This window comes from Dryobates pubescens, chromosome 40 (assembly GCF_014839835.1).
Source record: "Dryobates pubescens isolate bDryPub1 chromosome 40, bDryPub1.pri, whole genome shotgun sequence".
Lineage (NCBI taxonomy): Eukaryota > Metazoa > Chordata > Aves > Piciformes > Picidae > Dryobates > Dryobates pubescens.
In genome coordinates, this window is record NC_071651.1 from 218,088 (window position 1) to 233,190 (window position 15,103).

General features: G+C 65.6%; 1 protein-coding gene across 1 annotated transcript; it reads right to left on the reverse strand.

The window, feature by feature from the left end:
- Positions 1–2,113: 2,113 nt before the first annotated feature.
- On the reverse strand, positions 2,114–5,649 carry LOC128899130 (tubulin alpha-1A chain). The gene is made up of 4 exons (XM_054177407.1): positions 5,543–5,649; positions 4,193–4,415; positions 3,944–4,092; positions 2,114–3,102 (listed from the first exon to the last, which is right to left on the reverse strand). Exons 1-4 carry the CDS (start codon positions 5,543–5,545, stop codon positions 2,122–2,124), a joined length of 1,356 nt encoding a protein of 451 aa, XP_054033382.1. The 5' UTR covers positions 5,546–5,649; the 3' UTR covers positions 2,114–2,121.
- Positions 5,650–15,103: the final 9,454 nt, after the last annotated feature.

Consider the following 15,103-nt stretch of genomic DNA (forward strand, 5'->3'; position numbering starts at 1 on the left):
CCATCTGCCCCTCATAGCTCCCCCCGCAACCCATCTGTAGCCTGGGGAGCCCCCCTACCATGAGAAACCCAACGCACCTGCACCCCACGCCCCCTCCTGAGTCTATCTCCACCCCATGACACCCTCCCCCCCATGAAACCCCCCCACCAGCCCATCTGCAGCACAGTTGTGTGTGTGCCCCCGCCCAGGGATATAAGGAGTCGGGGAGCACCGGGACCCCGCTGGATCATCCCGGGGTAGGGGGTACACACGGAGCCCCCACCCACTACACCGGGCTGCGTTGCAGCCGTGTCCGCAGCACCGGAACCCCTCCAGCTCAGTGACTCCCCCTCCCTCTTCAAAGCCAGGCGCCCCCCCTCCCGGTTGCCTGCCACCCTCCCCCCGTCAGGGACCCACCACGAACTGGTGGCTGCGCTGTGGCCCCACTGTGCCCTCCCCTCGCCAGGATGCATCTCCCTGCCCCGCAGGGGTGCGCCGGGATCGGGGGGGACGGTGACACAACAACAGGGTCTGGGGAGAGAAGGCGGGGAGGGGGCCATCACCCAGCCCCCCCCCCCCCCCCCCCCCCCCCCCCCCCATTTAATCCTCGGAGCTATTTGCTTCCTGTAAATCCTTCCTGTTGCGCTGGGAGCTTTGGGGACAACCCAGCAGCCTCTTCGGCACCGCATTCTGCTCGGTGTCGTGTGTCCCATACATACACACCCCCCCCAGTGGGGGTCACCCCTCACCGGAGGGCACCCCAAAGTGCACACGCATCCCCCCCCGCCGCGCTCAGGGTGCGTGGGGCAGGGCTGTGCGCTGCAGCAGCTGCATGCTGCAGCAGCTGCATTGCAGCGGTGCCGGTGACGTGGCTCCCGCCATTTGCTGCCGCCGCTCGCCGCATGGCGGCTGCCCCTCCGCTGTTCCCCCCCCCCCCGACAAAGGCTTTGTGACACCCCTCACCCACCCTTTCAGGACCCCCACCCCCAGGCTGCCGGCGCTGTGCCCAGCGCGGGGGTCCTGGCTGGCGCTCGCTACCGGTTTGGCTCTGCCTGGTGACCACCCCTAAGCCGATGCCAGCGCCGCTTGTTGCTGCTCTGGGGAGGGGGGGACGCTGGTAGGGTGGTCCTGAGGGGGCCCTGTAGGGTGTGCGCCCCCCAGGCACGTCATAGCTCACCCCACACTGCAGTCCCCACCCGAGTTTTGTCCCTTCATTATTTATCCCTGACTGGAACCATGAGCAGGCAGAGAGGTGGGGGGCAACACAGCAAGGGCTTGGCTGCCCCCCAAGTCCCCAGGCAGAGCTGGGGGGGGGGGGCTGCTCCCCAATTTCTCCTCCCCATTAACTGCAGTTGTCAGGACCACTCCTCATCCCCTAGGGAAGGCACAGAGACACTTCAGGACACAACACCCCCCTCCCGCCCCCCATGGCCACCCAGCAGGAGCCACTTGCAGCCCCCCCAGGGTTTGAGGCTCTTCAGGCCCAGCACTCCCAGCCCATGGGGGGAGGGGGGATCAGAAGGACACAGACCCCCAATCCAAGCAGGAGCCCCTGAGAAAAGTGCAGCCCCTCCCCTACACAGGCACTTGGCTCCTGTCAGACTCCCGGGGTGGGGGGCTCAAAACCAAGCCCCCGCCCCCTCCCCCCCCGAGCCAAGGCGCAGTGTAGGGAGGTGTAGATGGGGGTGGAAGTGTATAGATGAGGGGGGGGCTATAAAGGGGTGTGGGAGGCATCCTTCTCGTAGCAATAAGATAGAGAGAAAGGAACTTGGAGAGCAAAGTCCTGGGGGAGGGGGCACTGAATGACCCCAGGGCCCTGCTCAGAGACCGGAGTAGAGACCCTGGATGCTGCCAAGGACCCCTCCCCCCTGGCCCCACCACAGGCTGTTGGAGGACAGTCGCCAGCCCAGGGAGGGACAACAGAGCACAGACACAAAGGCAGCAGTGGAGACAGGGAATGCTTTTTATTGAGAACCAAGGAGGGCAAGGGGCACACACGGGGGGGTCCGAAGAGACCCTTCCATCAAGCACAGAGCATGGGACAGGACAGACCGTGGGACACAGCTACAGACCACGGGGGGGAGGATCTCCACCTAGGTTATGTTCCCTGTGAGAGCAGCAGGCTGCCGGCGGGGGCGAGGTTTAGTACTCCTCCCCTTCCTCCTCCCCCTCCCCTTCCACGGAATCCACCCCCACCTCCTCGTAATCCTTCTCCAGGGCAGCCATATCCTCCCTGGCCTCCGAGAACTCCCCCTCCTCCATGCCCTCCCCCACGTACCAGTGCACGAACGCCCGCTTGGCGTACATCAGGTCGAACTTGTGGTCCAGGCGCGCCCAGGCCTCGGCGATGGCGGTGGTGTTGCTCAGCATGCACACCGCCCGCTGCACCTTGGCCAGGTCCCCCCCGGGCACCACCGTGGGCGGCTGGTAGTTGATGCCCACCTTGAAGCCGGTGGGGCACCAGTCCACGAACTGGATGGTGCGCTTGGTCTTGATGGTGGCGATGGCGGCGTTGACGTCCTTGGGCACCACGTCGCCGCGGTACAGCAGGCAGCAGGCCATGTACTTGCCGTGGCGGGGGTCACACTTCACCATCTGGTTGGCAGGCTCGAAGCAGGCGTTGGTGATCTCGGCCACCGACAGCTGCTCGTGGTAAGCCTTCTCGGCGGAGATCACCGGGGCGTAGGTGGCCAGCGGGAAGTGGATGCGGGGGTAGGGCACCAGGTTGGTCTGGAACTCCGTCAGGTCGACGTTGAGGGCCCCGTCGAAGCGCAGGGAGGCCGTGATGGAGGACACGATCTGACCGATCAGCCTGTTCAGGTTGGTGTAGGTGGGGCGCTCGATGTCCAGGTTGCGGCGGCAGATGTCGTAGATGGCTTCGTTGTCCACCATGAAGGCGCAGTCGGAGTGCTCCAGGGTGGTGTGGGTGGTCAGGATGGAGTTGTAAGGCTCCACCACGGCCGTGGACACCTGCGGGGCTGGGTAGATGGAGAACTCCAGCTTGGACTTCTTGCCATAGTCGACAGAGAGCCTCTCCATCAGCAGGGAGGTGAAGCCGGAGCCGGTGCCGCCCCCGAAGCTGTGGAAGACCAGGAAGCCCTGCAGCCCTGTGCACTGGTCAGCCTGGAGAGGAGAGACAAGGGGGGAGGCATCTTGAGCCCAAGCAGCAGCAGAGGCTTCTTCCTCTTTGTGACCTCACGAAGGCATCTGGGGGATCTCCAGCAGCAGAGCAGGAGCCACCACCACGGGTGACAGAGTGGCCCTGAGCCTATCTGCCAGACACCAACTCAAGGGAGTGGTGAATCCCATGGGGGAAGCCCCTTGGGCGCTGCAGTAAGAGTGACCAGCAGTATCTCGAAGGGGGTTGGATGCCACAAGCTGGGCAGCAAAATGAGCCAAGCTTTGGGTATCAGGGGGCAGGACAAAGCCTTTGGCCCTGGCATCGCCGCAGGGCTACGGGAGGGGCCGGTGGGAGCCGCCGCCGCCGCCCGCGCAGTCCCCGGGACGCCTATCCCCAGCCGCACGCAGCTGGACTCGGCCGCGGCCGGAGCCAAGAGGGAACAAAGGAGGAATTGCACAGCTCAGCACCGGCAGCGCCCGCGGCCGTGGAGCGGCTCCACCTCCCCAGCTGCTCCCGGCGGCCAACGGCAGAGCTGCAGAGCAGGATTAACATTAATTAATGTTAATTAAACCTAAACCCGGCCCGGCCAGTCCGGCGGGGAGGGCGAGCCCCAGAACAGAGGCTTTGTCCTCGGCTTGCCGCTTAATGTGCCCCCCCCCCCCCAGTTCCCTGCCAGCCTATGGGTGCGGGGAAGGGGCTGAGCCTCATCTCCCCTCACGGGATACAGACACAGAGGGCCTGAACCGGCGCAGGGGGCCAGGAACCAGGAGATGTCCCCAAGCTCGGGAGACACAGCACAGGCAGGACCCTTCCCCAGCAGCCCCAGGCAGGGCTGGCACCCACCAGCTTGCGGATGCGGTCGAGCACCAGGTCGATGATCTCCTTGCCGATGGTGTAGTGCCCGCGGGCGTAGTTGTTGGCAGCATCCTCCTTGCCCGTGATCAGCTGCTCGGGGTGGAAGAGCTGCCGGTAGGTCCCCGTGCGAACCTCATCTGCAGGCACAGCCCCGGCGCCCCGTTAGTGCCCGCCGCCGGTGCCACCACCGCCGCCGCCGCTGCCCCAGCCCCGCCGCCGCCCCTGCCCCACGCTCACCGATCACCGTGGGCTCCAGGTCCACGAAGACCGCCCGTGGCACGTGCTTGCCGGCCCCGGTCTCGCTGAAGAAGGTGTTGAAGGAGTCGTCCCCGCCGCCGATGGTCTTGTCGCTGGGCATCTGCCCGTCGGGCTGGATGCCATGCTCCAGGCAGTACAGCTCCCAGCAGGCATTCCCGATCTGCACTCCGGCTTGGCCCACGTGGATGGAGATGCACTCACGCTGCGGGGCACAGCACATGGCACAGGCTCACCCCCCTCCTGCGGCTCCCCCCGAACAGCTGCAGCACCCCACGAGGATGCTGTGTCCCCCCCCCCCCCGGCTGGTACCAGGAGCCAGGGGGGCTGGATCCCAGGGGCCAAATCCTGCCCAGCCACTGCCTATTGTTCTGGGTCTTGTCAGGAACGCTCTGTGCAGGGCTGGGTGCTCAGCTCCAGGGTCTCATCCTGCCCCCTCCCCGCCCCTCAGCAGCAGTTGGGACTCTGCCCATTGTGGGAGGGGGAGGTCAGTACCAGGGGCTCATCCTGCCTCAAGGAACCAGGACCCCACCCAGGGCGAGACAAAGAGCCCCGGGGGTCCAGTCCTGCCTTCTCACGCCATTAAGACCAAACAATATCCAGTCTGGGAAGGGGACCCAGCACCAGGGGCTCATCCTGCCCCTTGCGTCCCTGTAGATCCAGGGCCACACCCAGTGCGGGACTGCGTGGCCTCATCCTGCCCTGCCTTGTTCTCCGGTGCGGGGTGAGAAGCTCAGCACCCTGGTGTCCCTTTCTGTGCTGGCCACACCACTGCCCCCGGACCACACCCCGCACCGGGAGGTCCATTCGGCCCCGTTAAACCGGAGCCACACCCAGCGCTGTCTGAGAGCTCAGCACCATCGGGGTTAGTCCTGCCCGGTTTAACGGGAGCCACGCCCAGTGCGGGACAGCGGCTCGGTACCGGGAAGGGGGGGGCCCAATCCTGCCTCCTCCAAGGGGGGTCACACCCAGTACGGGGTAGCGGCTCAGCCCCGGGGACCTACACTGCTCGCTTTAACGGGAGCCACGCCCGGTCCGAGCTCATCCAAGGCGGGAGGGGGAGGGGGGAATAAACGGTAGGACGAGACCGGGGACCGGGGCGGAGGAACCGAGGACGACGGTAGGACGAGTGAGGTGGGGACTGGGGCGGAGGAGGGGGGGGAAATAGGGAGGGGGAGCGAGAACCGGGAACAGCAGTGAGATCGGGACGGATAGGGGAACAACGGCGGGACCAGGGGCGGGGTGAGAACCGGGGACAACAGCGGGACTTGGATGGGATGAGAACCGGGGACAATGGCGGGACCGGGCTCCCCCCACCCCACACCCACTCACCATGGCGACGATTGGCTCCGGTCTCACAGCCCGACGCTGAGGCGGTCGATGTAAGAGGCGCGGCGGAGCCCGGAGCTCGGTGCGGGACTTTATAGGGCCGGCGGGGCGGGGCGGGCGGCGGGGCCGGGGCGGCGGCGGCGGCGACCATTGGAGGGGCCGGGATGAGGTAATGGCCCCCCCGGAGCCGCAGACAAAGGCCGGGCGGGGCGGGAGCGGGGGGGGGGAAGCGAGAGGGAGGGGGATCGGGGGGGAGATCGGGGGGGGAGGAAGGGGGAGAGCGGGCGGGAGCTGGGGGCTGCGGTGGTCACGGTCCGGTCCCACCGTGGGTTCCTCCCCGCCGTTGCCTCCGCCGTTTGGTCCCCGGCTGTGTCCTTGTCGCCGTCCCTGCCGTGGCCCGCTCCCCGGTTATGGCCAAGCCCCCGGTCCCGGCTGCACCCTGGTTGCTGTTTCCAGTGCTGCCACTGTCCCCAGCCCGGCCACTGCTCTGGCTGCCGGTTATGTGCCCATCCTCATCCTCAGCCACACTCTGGTTCCCAACCCAGGCCATGGCCTTGCCCCTGTCCCCAGCTGTGTCACCATCCCCCTGCCTGGCCACGGCCCTGGCTCCCAGTTCTGTCTCTGTCCCAAAGTCCTGGTCCCTACCCCTGGCCGTGTCCCTGTCCCCATCCTTGGCCATGTCCTTGTTGCTCTCCCACAGCCATGTCCCTGTCCCCATCCCCAGCTGTGCCACCATCTCCCAGCCCTTTAAGCCTCTCTCCCTCCTCGGCCACACCCTAGTCCCTGCCACTTTCTTGTCCCCATCCTCAGTCACTCTCTGGTCTTCATCCCCAGCCACCTCCTTATCCCCATCCCAGCCACGCCCTGCTCCTCATCCCTGGCCGTGTCCCTGTCCCCATCCCCGGGCACTCTGTCCCTGTGCCTGCCCATGCCCCAGTGCCCTGGTTCTCAGCCACATCTTGGCCCTGTCCCCAGGGTGTAGGACAGCAGAAAGCGTCTATGGAAGGTCTCAGGACGAGAAAGAACAACAGGCTGCTGATACTGGAAGGATGGCCTGGTGCTGAAGAAGAGCTGCCCGCGGTAAACAGCCTGAAGTGGGAGGCAGGCTCAAAACGGTCAACAAAGCCTTTCAGTGCCGTGGGACAGACCAATGATGAACCACAGGGACAGGTCACAGCCAGGCTGCAGAGGGCGGCGGAAGGCCAGGTGGACCTGCCCGGAGCATCGGAGGCGTTAATGGAACAATTAGCTGGGGAGAATGCCAATAGCGACCATCGAGGGGCGTTGGGGACCCTTAGAGCCACAGATCGCAAAGCATCGGCGCCTGGTTTCATCCAGGCCTGCGCCCACGTGGGGTCAGCAAGGTACAAAGCTGAAATGCAGGCAGAGGTATTGGCTTCGGCAATAGCACAATTGACTGCCAATGATCAAGCTTTGATCATCTCAGTCGTATCAGCGTAGCAGGATGATTCCCTTCCGAAGAGGGGCAGAGGTGTGGATTCCAGGGCACAGGACAAGAGGATGGGAGAGTGAAAATGGACTGGATCCTGCTACCAGGGGCTAAAGGAGCCTGGAAAAGGGGCATGGTGGGATGGTTAATTTTTGCTCTACTCTCAGCTGTGGTGGTATCATCACACCCCCCCACCCCCCCCCCAGCTGCCTGAGTCACAGCTCTGACCGAGGGGACACAAACGGCAGCCACAGTGAGGACTTTATTAACCAACGTGGCAAAGGATTTGCAGCTGCAGGGAGCTATAGGTGAGGCAACAAGGGCAAGGCTGCAGGCGCCTGAGGCCAGCGTTGCCTGGTTAGGAGACCAAGAAGCTGCCTTGCAGACCCCTGTGATGCTGCAGTGCGATTGGGAACATCACAAGCAGGACCTGTGTGTCACATCCTTGTCCTGGAATGACTCTCAGCATGGTTGGAACTCGCTCAGGTCACATTTACAAGGGGCCTTTGATAGCTCTTTGCAATGTGATGTCCAAACGTTGAGGCATCAGCTGGAGCTGCAAAGGTGCAACAGGTGAGGATGGATTCAACACGGCAAGCACTGCACCAAGGTCTGAGCTGCCTGAATCCCAACAGCTGGCTCTCAGTGCGGGGTTACAGGTGGAACCCTCGTGGTGATTGGCATTGTGGCTGTGGTGTTGATGGTACTTGTAGTGACAGCCTTCAGGAGCAGGAGGGTGGTCAGGACACAAGTGGTGGCTGCTGGTTTAAATGATACCGACGTGGGGAGTTGTAGGGAAGCAGAAAGGGTCTGTGGAAGGTTGCAGGACAAGGAAGAACAGCAGGCTGCAGAGACTGGAAGGATGGCCTGGAGGTAAGAGCTGACCGCGGTGAACAGCCTGAAGTGCGAGGCTGGAGGGTGCCTGGGGCCGTGCTGGAGCAGCTCAACCTGATATGGGATGAGGATGACAATGGACAGCTGCACATCCAAGGAGCACACGAGCAGCAGTGCTGCAGGGATGTCAGGAACTGCTCAGCCTGATCGATTTTCCCGATAGAAACTGCTTGTGCTGTGCCAATAAAGGATTCCTGCTGCACCAGCAAGGGAGTCCCTGCCTGCATTCCCACACCAGGGTGGCCTGGTGCCTGCCGTGGCCCCTTCCCTGCCACCCTCCCTTCCAGCTCCTCTTTGTCTGCTCGGGCAGCACCACCCAGCCCCGGGGGCCCAGCCTGGGGGGACAAAGCCTCTTCCCCAGGGCAGCTGGGGACGAGCAGGGCCGGGGCGGGGGGCTGGGGACAGCAGGGGGACACAGGGGACAAAGCCCCGAGGTGGCTCCCAGTGCATGTTTTGGGACTGGGGGGGGGCACGGGACCGAGTGGCAGCTGCCCTGCGGCAGCTGGTGGGTGGGACACAGCTGGAGCATGAGGACGTGCGGCCCCCGGCGCCCCCTCCATCTGCTGCAGCCCCTGCATGCCCCCCCCCCCCCCCCCCCCCGAGCCACCAGCCCTGGGGGTTCCCCCTACTCGGGGGGTTCCCCCTCAGGTTTATCCCTGCAAAGACTGGGGTGGGGGCTGTGGGTCACCCCCTCCATACAGAGGGCTCTGGTGGGGAGGGTCAGGTCCCTGCAAAGAGGTCACCCCACAGCCCCTGCGTGGGCAGGGCTGGTGCCAGCTGCCGCAGGTGGAGCTGCCAGGATGCCCCTCCCCCGCTGAGAGATCCTGGGGTGCTCTGCACTTAGGTGTGGGGGCAGCTCCAGCCCCTTTGCCAGCCCCCACTGCCAGCTCGGTGCTTTTGAGGTGCTGATGAAGCAGGGAGGGGGGCAGGGGTGGGGTCCCCCAGGCCTGCAGGGCTGTAGACAAAGAGGGGCTGGGATTTGGGCATCGCCAGGCAGAACAAAGAACCAGGCGGCTCCGGCTGTGCTGAGCGGGGTGGGGGGGGACGGACCCGGGAGATTCGGCTCCCCCCCGGGCTATAAATGGGTGTTTAGAGGGGGGCTTGACCCCCGAGCTGCTCAGCCCCTAGCCCTGACCCTTCGGTGGGTCCCTCCCTACTTGGCAAACTCCTGCTGCCTTTGTCACCCTCAGCCCAGCCCCGGTGCCTGGCACAGTGTCCCTAGGGTGTCCCCGGGGTGTCCCCAGGGTGTCTGCAAGGACTGGGGGGGCTCACAGAAGCCCCTACCTCAGGGGCCGCTCTCGCCAGGCTGGGGAGGGGCCGGGGGTGGTGTGTGGCAGTTTCAGGCTATGCCGTTGAAAGTTCTCCGCAGATTTCGAGCAGAGGAGGTGGAGAAATGTAAACAATTCCTACTTGGGTGTAAAGAGGGAAACAGAAGCTGATTCTCAACGAATTCCGCTGGCCAGATGTGGGAAGCCCTCAGCAGTCTCACACAGCCCTCTGCATCCCTCCCTTCCTGGCTGCTGCTTTTGCTCTGCTGGGCTGGGAGGATCTTATCGCCGATGGCCTTGAGAGAAGGAGGCTGAGGATGCTTTGAGCTAACTTCCCCTAACCTCTTTCTCTTCTGAGTAGCCAGCTGGGGGTTGGTCAGCACCAGAACAAGAGGACACAGTCTCAAGCTGCACCAGGGGAGGTTTAGGCTGGAGGTGAGGAAGAAATTCTTCCTAGGGAGAGTGATTTCCCATGGGGATGTGCTGCCCGGGGAGGTGGTGGAGTCACCATCACTGGGGGTGGTCAGGAGGAGACTGGATGGGGTGCTTGGTGCCATGGTTCAGTTGATGAGGTGGTGTTGGGTGAGAGGTTGGACTGGATGATCTTGAAGGTCTCTTCCAACCTGGTCTGGTCCTGTCCTACCCTACCCTACCCTACCCTACCCTACCCTACCCTACCCTACCCTACCCTACCCTATCCTACCCTATCCTACCCTACCCTACCCTACCCAACCCTACCCAACCCTACCCTACCCTACCCTACCCTACCCTACCCTACCCTACCCTACCCTACCCTACCCTACCCTATCCTACCCTATCCTACCTCCTAATAATGAACCAAGAGAAAGGGGAGGGTGTGAGGGGAGAGCAGGGCAGTTTCCCCTGCTCCCCTTGGGACACCAGAAGGGGTCCAGGGGGGTTTCCTTGCTGCTTTGTGGCTGTGAACAGCTGTGCAGTGTTGTCCACCCTGTGCATGTGCAGGTGCTTGCTGCACCCCGCTGCAGAGCGCAGCTCTTGCTCGTGAATGCAGCTTCCATTTGCTTCCCACCCAGCGAGCTGCTGCTGCTGCTGGGCTCCAAACCGCTTCGGTGGTGCTCTTTGGGGTGCTGGGCGGCTCAGCTCCCCCCCCAGGGTGACTCAGGGTGGAGGCCTGAGGGGGCCTTAGGTGCCAAGGTGCCCTCCCCCCCCCCCCCCCCATCCCCTTCCCATCTAGTTAGGTATGGGAAGCCACTCGCCCCCCTGCCGACCCCTGCCTGGCAACGGCCGTGCTGCAGGGTTGCCAGGAGAGCAGTTGCTAGGAGACAGGCTGGGAGCCCTCCGCCCCCCGCCCATCTCATCCCCCTTCCCCAGCATCCATCCCGGGGCCTGACATGGGTGGGGAGGGGGGGTGGGATGGTGGAATTATGCGGAGAGATGGGGCCGGGGTCCCCCCCTGCCCTGCTGGGCTGTGCTTTTGTGGGGGTATGGGGTGGGCACCGTCCCCAAAGCCCCCCTGATGTCCAACCCCTCTCCTTGCCGGGCGGGGCGGGGGATGAGGGGGGGGCTGGCCCAGCTCCCAGCTGCACCCCCCCGGCCTTTCCCCGCAGCCTTTGCTCTGTTGATTGTTGGTAGCAACGCGGCGGCTCCTGGTGACGGTTGCTGTGTGTCCGCCCCCCCCGGCCCTGTTCGCCTCACCGGCACTACCAGGCCCCAACCCCCCCCCCCCGCCCCGGGTCCTTCCTGGGTTCCCCGAGGCCTTGCAGAGTCCCCAGCCCGGCCCAGGGGTGCCCCTACCCGGGGGGGAAGGGGGGGGCTGGGCATCTCCGGGGGGGCTCCGCCCTGGTGCAGCACATCGAGGTCTCCGGTCCCACCAGTTTGGGCCTGGGGGTCTCCCACTGGTGACCTCACACCCCACGTCTGGGACACGGGGATTAGGGGCCCGGGGGCTGCCGTGGCTCCCGGTGGGAGCGGGTGGGGGCGAGTTTGGTGTCCCGGGCACCGTCTGCTGCTATTCTTAGGCTCCGTTCCCGACATGCCAGCTCCAGGCTCTGTCTGTCTGTCCGTTCGAGTGTCCGTCCCCCGCCACCACCGATGTGACGGGTTCACTGAACCGGAGAGACGGGGCGGGGGCTGCTCCTCAGCGGGGCGGCGGGGCAGGATGAGGGCCCGGTGTGGCGATGGCGGGGAGGGCACCGGGAAGGCTCCGTCCTCCCCTCCCCCGGCTAGCTCGGGGTGGCACTTCGCGGGGGGGCTCTGTGCGTGTGCGGTGGGGCACGGCTGGGGGGGTAACACTCGGTTCCTGCCGCGCCCGACCCTGCATCCACCCAGGGGGAGCGGGCGAGGGACCCCCTCCGATCCCCGGTGATGGGGGGCAAGCAGCGGTGTCCCCGCAGCCTGGGTGCTCCGTGCCCGTCCCAGCTCCCCGCTCTCTCCCGGGCACTGCGGGAGCCACAGAGTGGCCTGGGGGGCACGCAGGGGTGCAGGACAGCCGGCGGGGGGTGAGGTGCAGGGGGCTGCGCCCATGCTGGCGGTGGGGAGGGGGCTGAGGGGGCTGCAGCAGCGCTCGGCGCAGCTCCGCATTGCGGCAAAGCCGCGAGAAAGAGCGGGGCGGAGGCGGGGAAGAGGAGGGAACGACCCCGCTACCGCGGGACCCCCGCTCCCACCGATCCGCCCCCCACAGTGTGCCCTCGGACCCTCACCGGGGCCCCAGAGCTGGGGCAGGGGAGAGGTGGAGCGCTGGTGACATCGGTGGGGCACGGGCCGGACCGGCCCCGGGAGAGTGGCAGCACCGAGGATGTGCCCAAGGAGCGGGGGGGGGCACTGGGGGTACCCAGCGAGGGGGAGGGACGTGTGGGATGCCCAGGGAAAGGGGGAACACGCTGGGGACGCCCAGGGAGTGGGGAGACACTGGGGATGTCCAGGGAGGGGAACATAGAGATGAGAGACGCCAGGGAGTGAGGGGACACTGTAGGTGCCCAAGGAGTTGGAGGGAGGCACAAGGGATGCCCAGGGAATGGAGGCACAAAGGATGCCCAGGGAATGGAGGCACAAAGGATGCCCAGGGAGGATGGGGGGCACTGGAGGTGCCCAGGCAGTGGGGGAAGGAGGGGACAGGACGACAAGGGAGGTGCCCGTGGGGGGGACACAGCCTCAAGCTGCGCCAGGGGAAGTTTAGGCTGGAGGTGAGGAGAAAGTTCTTCACTGAGAGAGTTGTTTGCCGCTGGGATGTGCTGCCCAGGGGGGTGGTGGAGTCCCCACCCTGGAGGTGTTCAGGAGGGGACTGGAGGTGGCACTTGGAGCCATGGCTCGGTCATGAGGTCTGTGGGGACAGGTTGGACTCGATGATCTTTGAGGTCTCTTCCAACCTTGGCGATTCTGTGATTCTGAGATGCTTCCTTGTGACCTCGCCCCACAGAGGCTGCCCCCGGGTGGGCTCCTCCGAGGGGCTGCCCCCGGAGGCTGGCAGCGGGCGGCGGCCGGGAGCAGGAGCCGGCGCGGCAGGTGCCCCGCGGGGCTTCCCCCGGGAGCGGCACCGGCATGGGGACGGCGACAAGGACAGGGACGTCTGTGCCCACCCCCGGCCCCCAGCCCCTGATGCTCACAGGGCAGAGCCGCGGCCTTGGTCTGCGGGGGCAGGGATCCCTCCTGCCCCCTGCTGAACCCCCACAGCCGTAAACGCCCCCAGACCCCTCTAAGACCTCCTTAACTCTCCCCCACCCCTAATGCCCTCCAGCTCTGCTGTCCCCGGACCCCTTCTGCCTCCCCCCGGTCTCCTCCTGCCCCCCATACACCGCCTCCCCCCCTCCCCCGTCGCCCCGCCCCTCACCGTCTAGCCTCATGACGTCACCGCATGACGCAACGCTCGCCCCGCCCATTTTTGAGTCGCCCGATCAGAATCGAGGCGTGGCCGGTTAGGGCGTGCCCGTCCAGGGCGTGCCCGAGGAGGCGTGGTCAGAGGCGTGGTCTGACCCACAGGGGCGGGGGCAAGGTCCTTTGTCCCGCCTACAAGGGGTTGGTCTCTTCTCCCAGGCAACCAGCAGCAGAACAAGAGGACACAGCCTCAAGCTGTGCCGGGGGAGGTTTAGGCTGGAGGTGAGGAGAAAGTTCCTCGCAGAGAGAGTTGTTGGCCATGGGATGAGCTGCCCAGGGAGGTGGTGGAGTCCCCACCCCTGGAGGTGCTCACAAAGGGGTTGGATGTGGCACTTGGAGCCGTGGTTCAGTCAGTCAGGAGGTGCTGGGTGCTAGGTTGGACTTGATGATCTCTGAGGTCCTTTCCACCCTCATTGATTCTATGATCCTGGAGCCGCCCAGGGACCTGCTTGCCCTGTTCCCGGTGTCCGTGGGGCGGGGGGACACTCCTGCCCCAGGGGCAGCAGCGCCCAGGCACAAGCCTGGCAGGGTGAGAAGCTCCGTGGCAGGGCTGAGGGACCACAGTGCAGCACTGGTTGGACTGGTGAGGCTGCCCAAGCCCTTTGAACCTCTGTTTCCCACGCCGGCGCTGGCACCGGGGCTGGCTGGGCCTGCGGTGCCACCAGCGCTGCCCGAGGAGCTCCTGGCACATCAAAGCCCTGAGCTGGCTGCTGAGGGCTTGCGTGGGCTGGGTGGCTCCTGCCGCAGGCTCCTTGGGGGGCTGAGGGTGTGAGGCTGTGGCTGACCTGCTCTGCACTCCTCTGGGGCTCCTGCTCTGCTGCTGGAGGTGTCCCCAATGTCCTCCTGAGGTCACAAAGAGGAAGGAGCTGCTGCTGCTTGGGCTCAAGATGCTTCCCCCTTGTCCCTCCCTTTTTTAGGGTCAGTTGAGGTTTCTCCTTGGCCTGGACTTTGGTTCTTCCTGACCCACAGCCTACAAGCAGCTGAGCTGAGAGCTGAAGTCAGGCTGGGGGTAGCTGAATGGGTGCCCAGCAGACCTTAATGGCTGCCAGCCTCCGGCCCAGGCAGTGCCAGCAGGCTGGCAGCTGGAGGTGGCCCAGCACCCTCCTGTAGAGCACCATGAAGCCTTCCTCCTCAGGCCTGGGTCACAGTGGGGATGGCCCCTGGAGAAGGAAAGGGCTGAGAGTCCCCTGGTGCATGGGGAAGGTGCCACTCTTCCCAGGGCCACTCGTGCCCGTGCCAGGGTGCTGAGGCTGGCAGCAGAGCTGGGGCAGGCCCCTGCGCCCCTGAGGCAGAGCCCCCAGCGGTGTGAGATGCTGGGGCGAGCGCTGGCCTGGCCGGGCAGGCGAGGAGCAGCTGAGCTGAGGTGTGTGGTTGTCTTGTGTCCCCTGTCCAGGCTGACCAGTGCACAGGGCTGCAGGGCTTCCTGGTCTTCCACAGCTTCGGGGGCGGCACACGTCCCTGTCCCCCCACATCGTCCCCAGGGGTCCCTGAGTTCCCAGTGGGGTGAGAAGAGCCCCCCCCGGGAGGCTGGATCCCACCAGAACCCTGGCCCTGTGCTGGGTGTGTGGGCAGGATCGGATCAGAGGAGCTGGACGTGGCCTGGTGCTGCTCCTGGCGTGGAGCTGGTCTGGGTGTGGGGCTCTGCAGAGCCTCGGGAGGGTGCCTGGGCAGGAGGAGACCCCCCCGCAGTCGCCGGGCAGGGCATTGACCCCTTCCCGTAAGCGCTGCCCGGGAGGGGGGGCAGAGCCCTGCCCCTGCGCAGTGGCGGCTCCGGCAGAGCCGAGTCACGGCTGCCCCATCAATACCGGGGCGGGGGGAAGACGAACAAGAGCCCACTCCATGGGGGCGGGGCTGGGCAGGGCCGGTCCTGCTTGCTCCATGGGGCTGAGCACCCTGGGCAGGATGGGGCTGAGCACCCTGGGCAGGATGGGGCCTCACTGAGGTGGGAGCTCAGCCCCCAGCCCCTCTCTGCAGGCTGGTGGAGGGGCTGGACTCCCACGCTCCTTGAGGGCAGGGGGGAGACCAAGTGGCACCCCCGGGCAACCCCAATCCCCTCCCGCCTGTCTCGGGTGCTACCAGGCTCCTCTGCCTGCACCCTCGAGG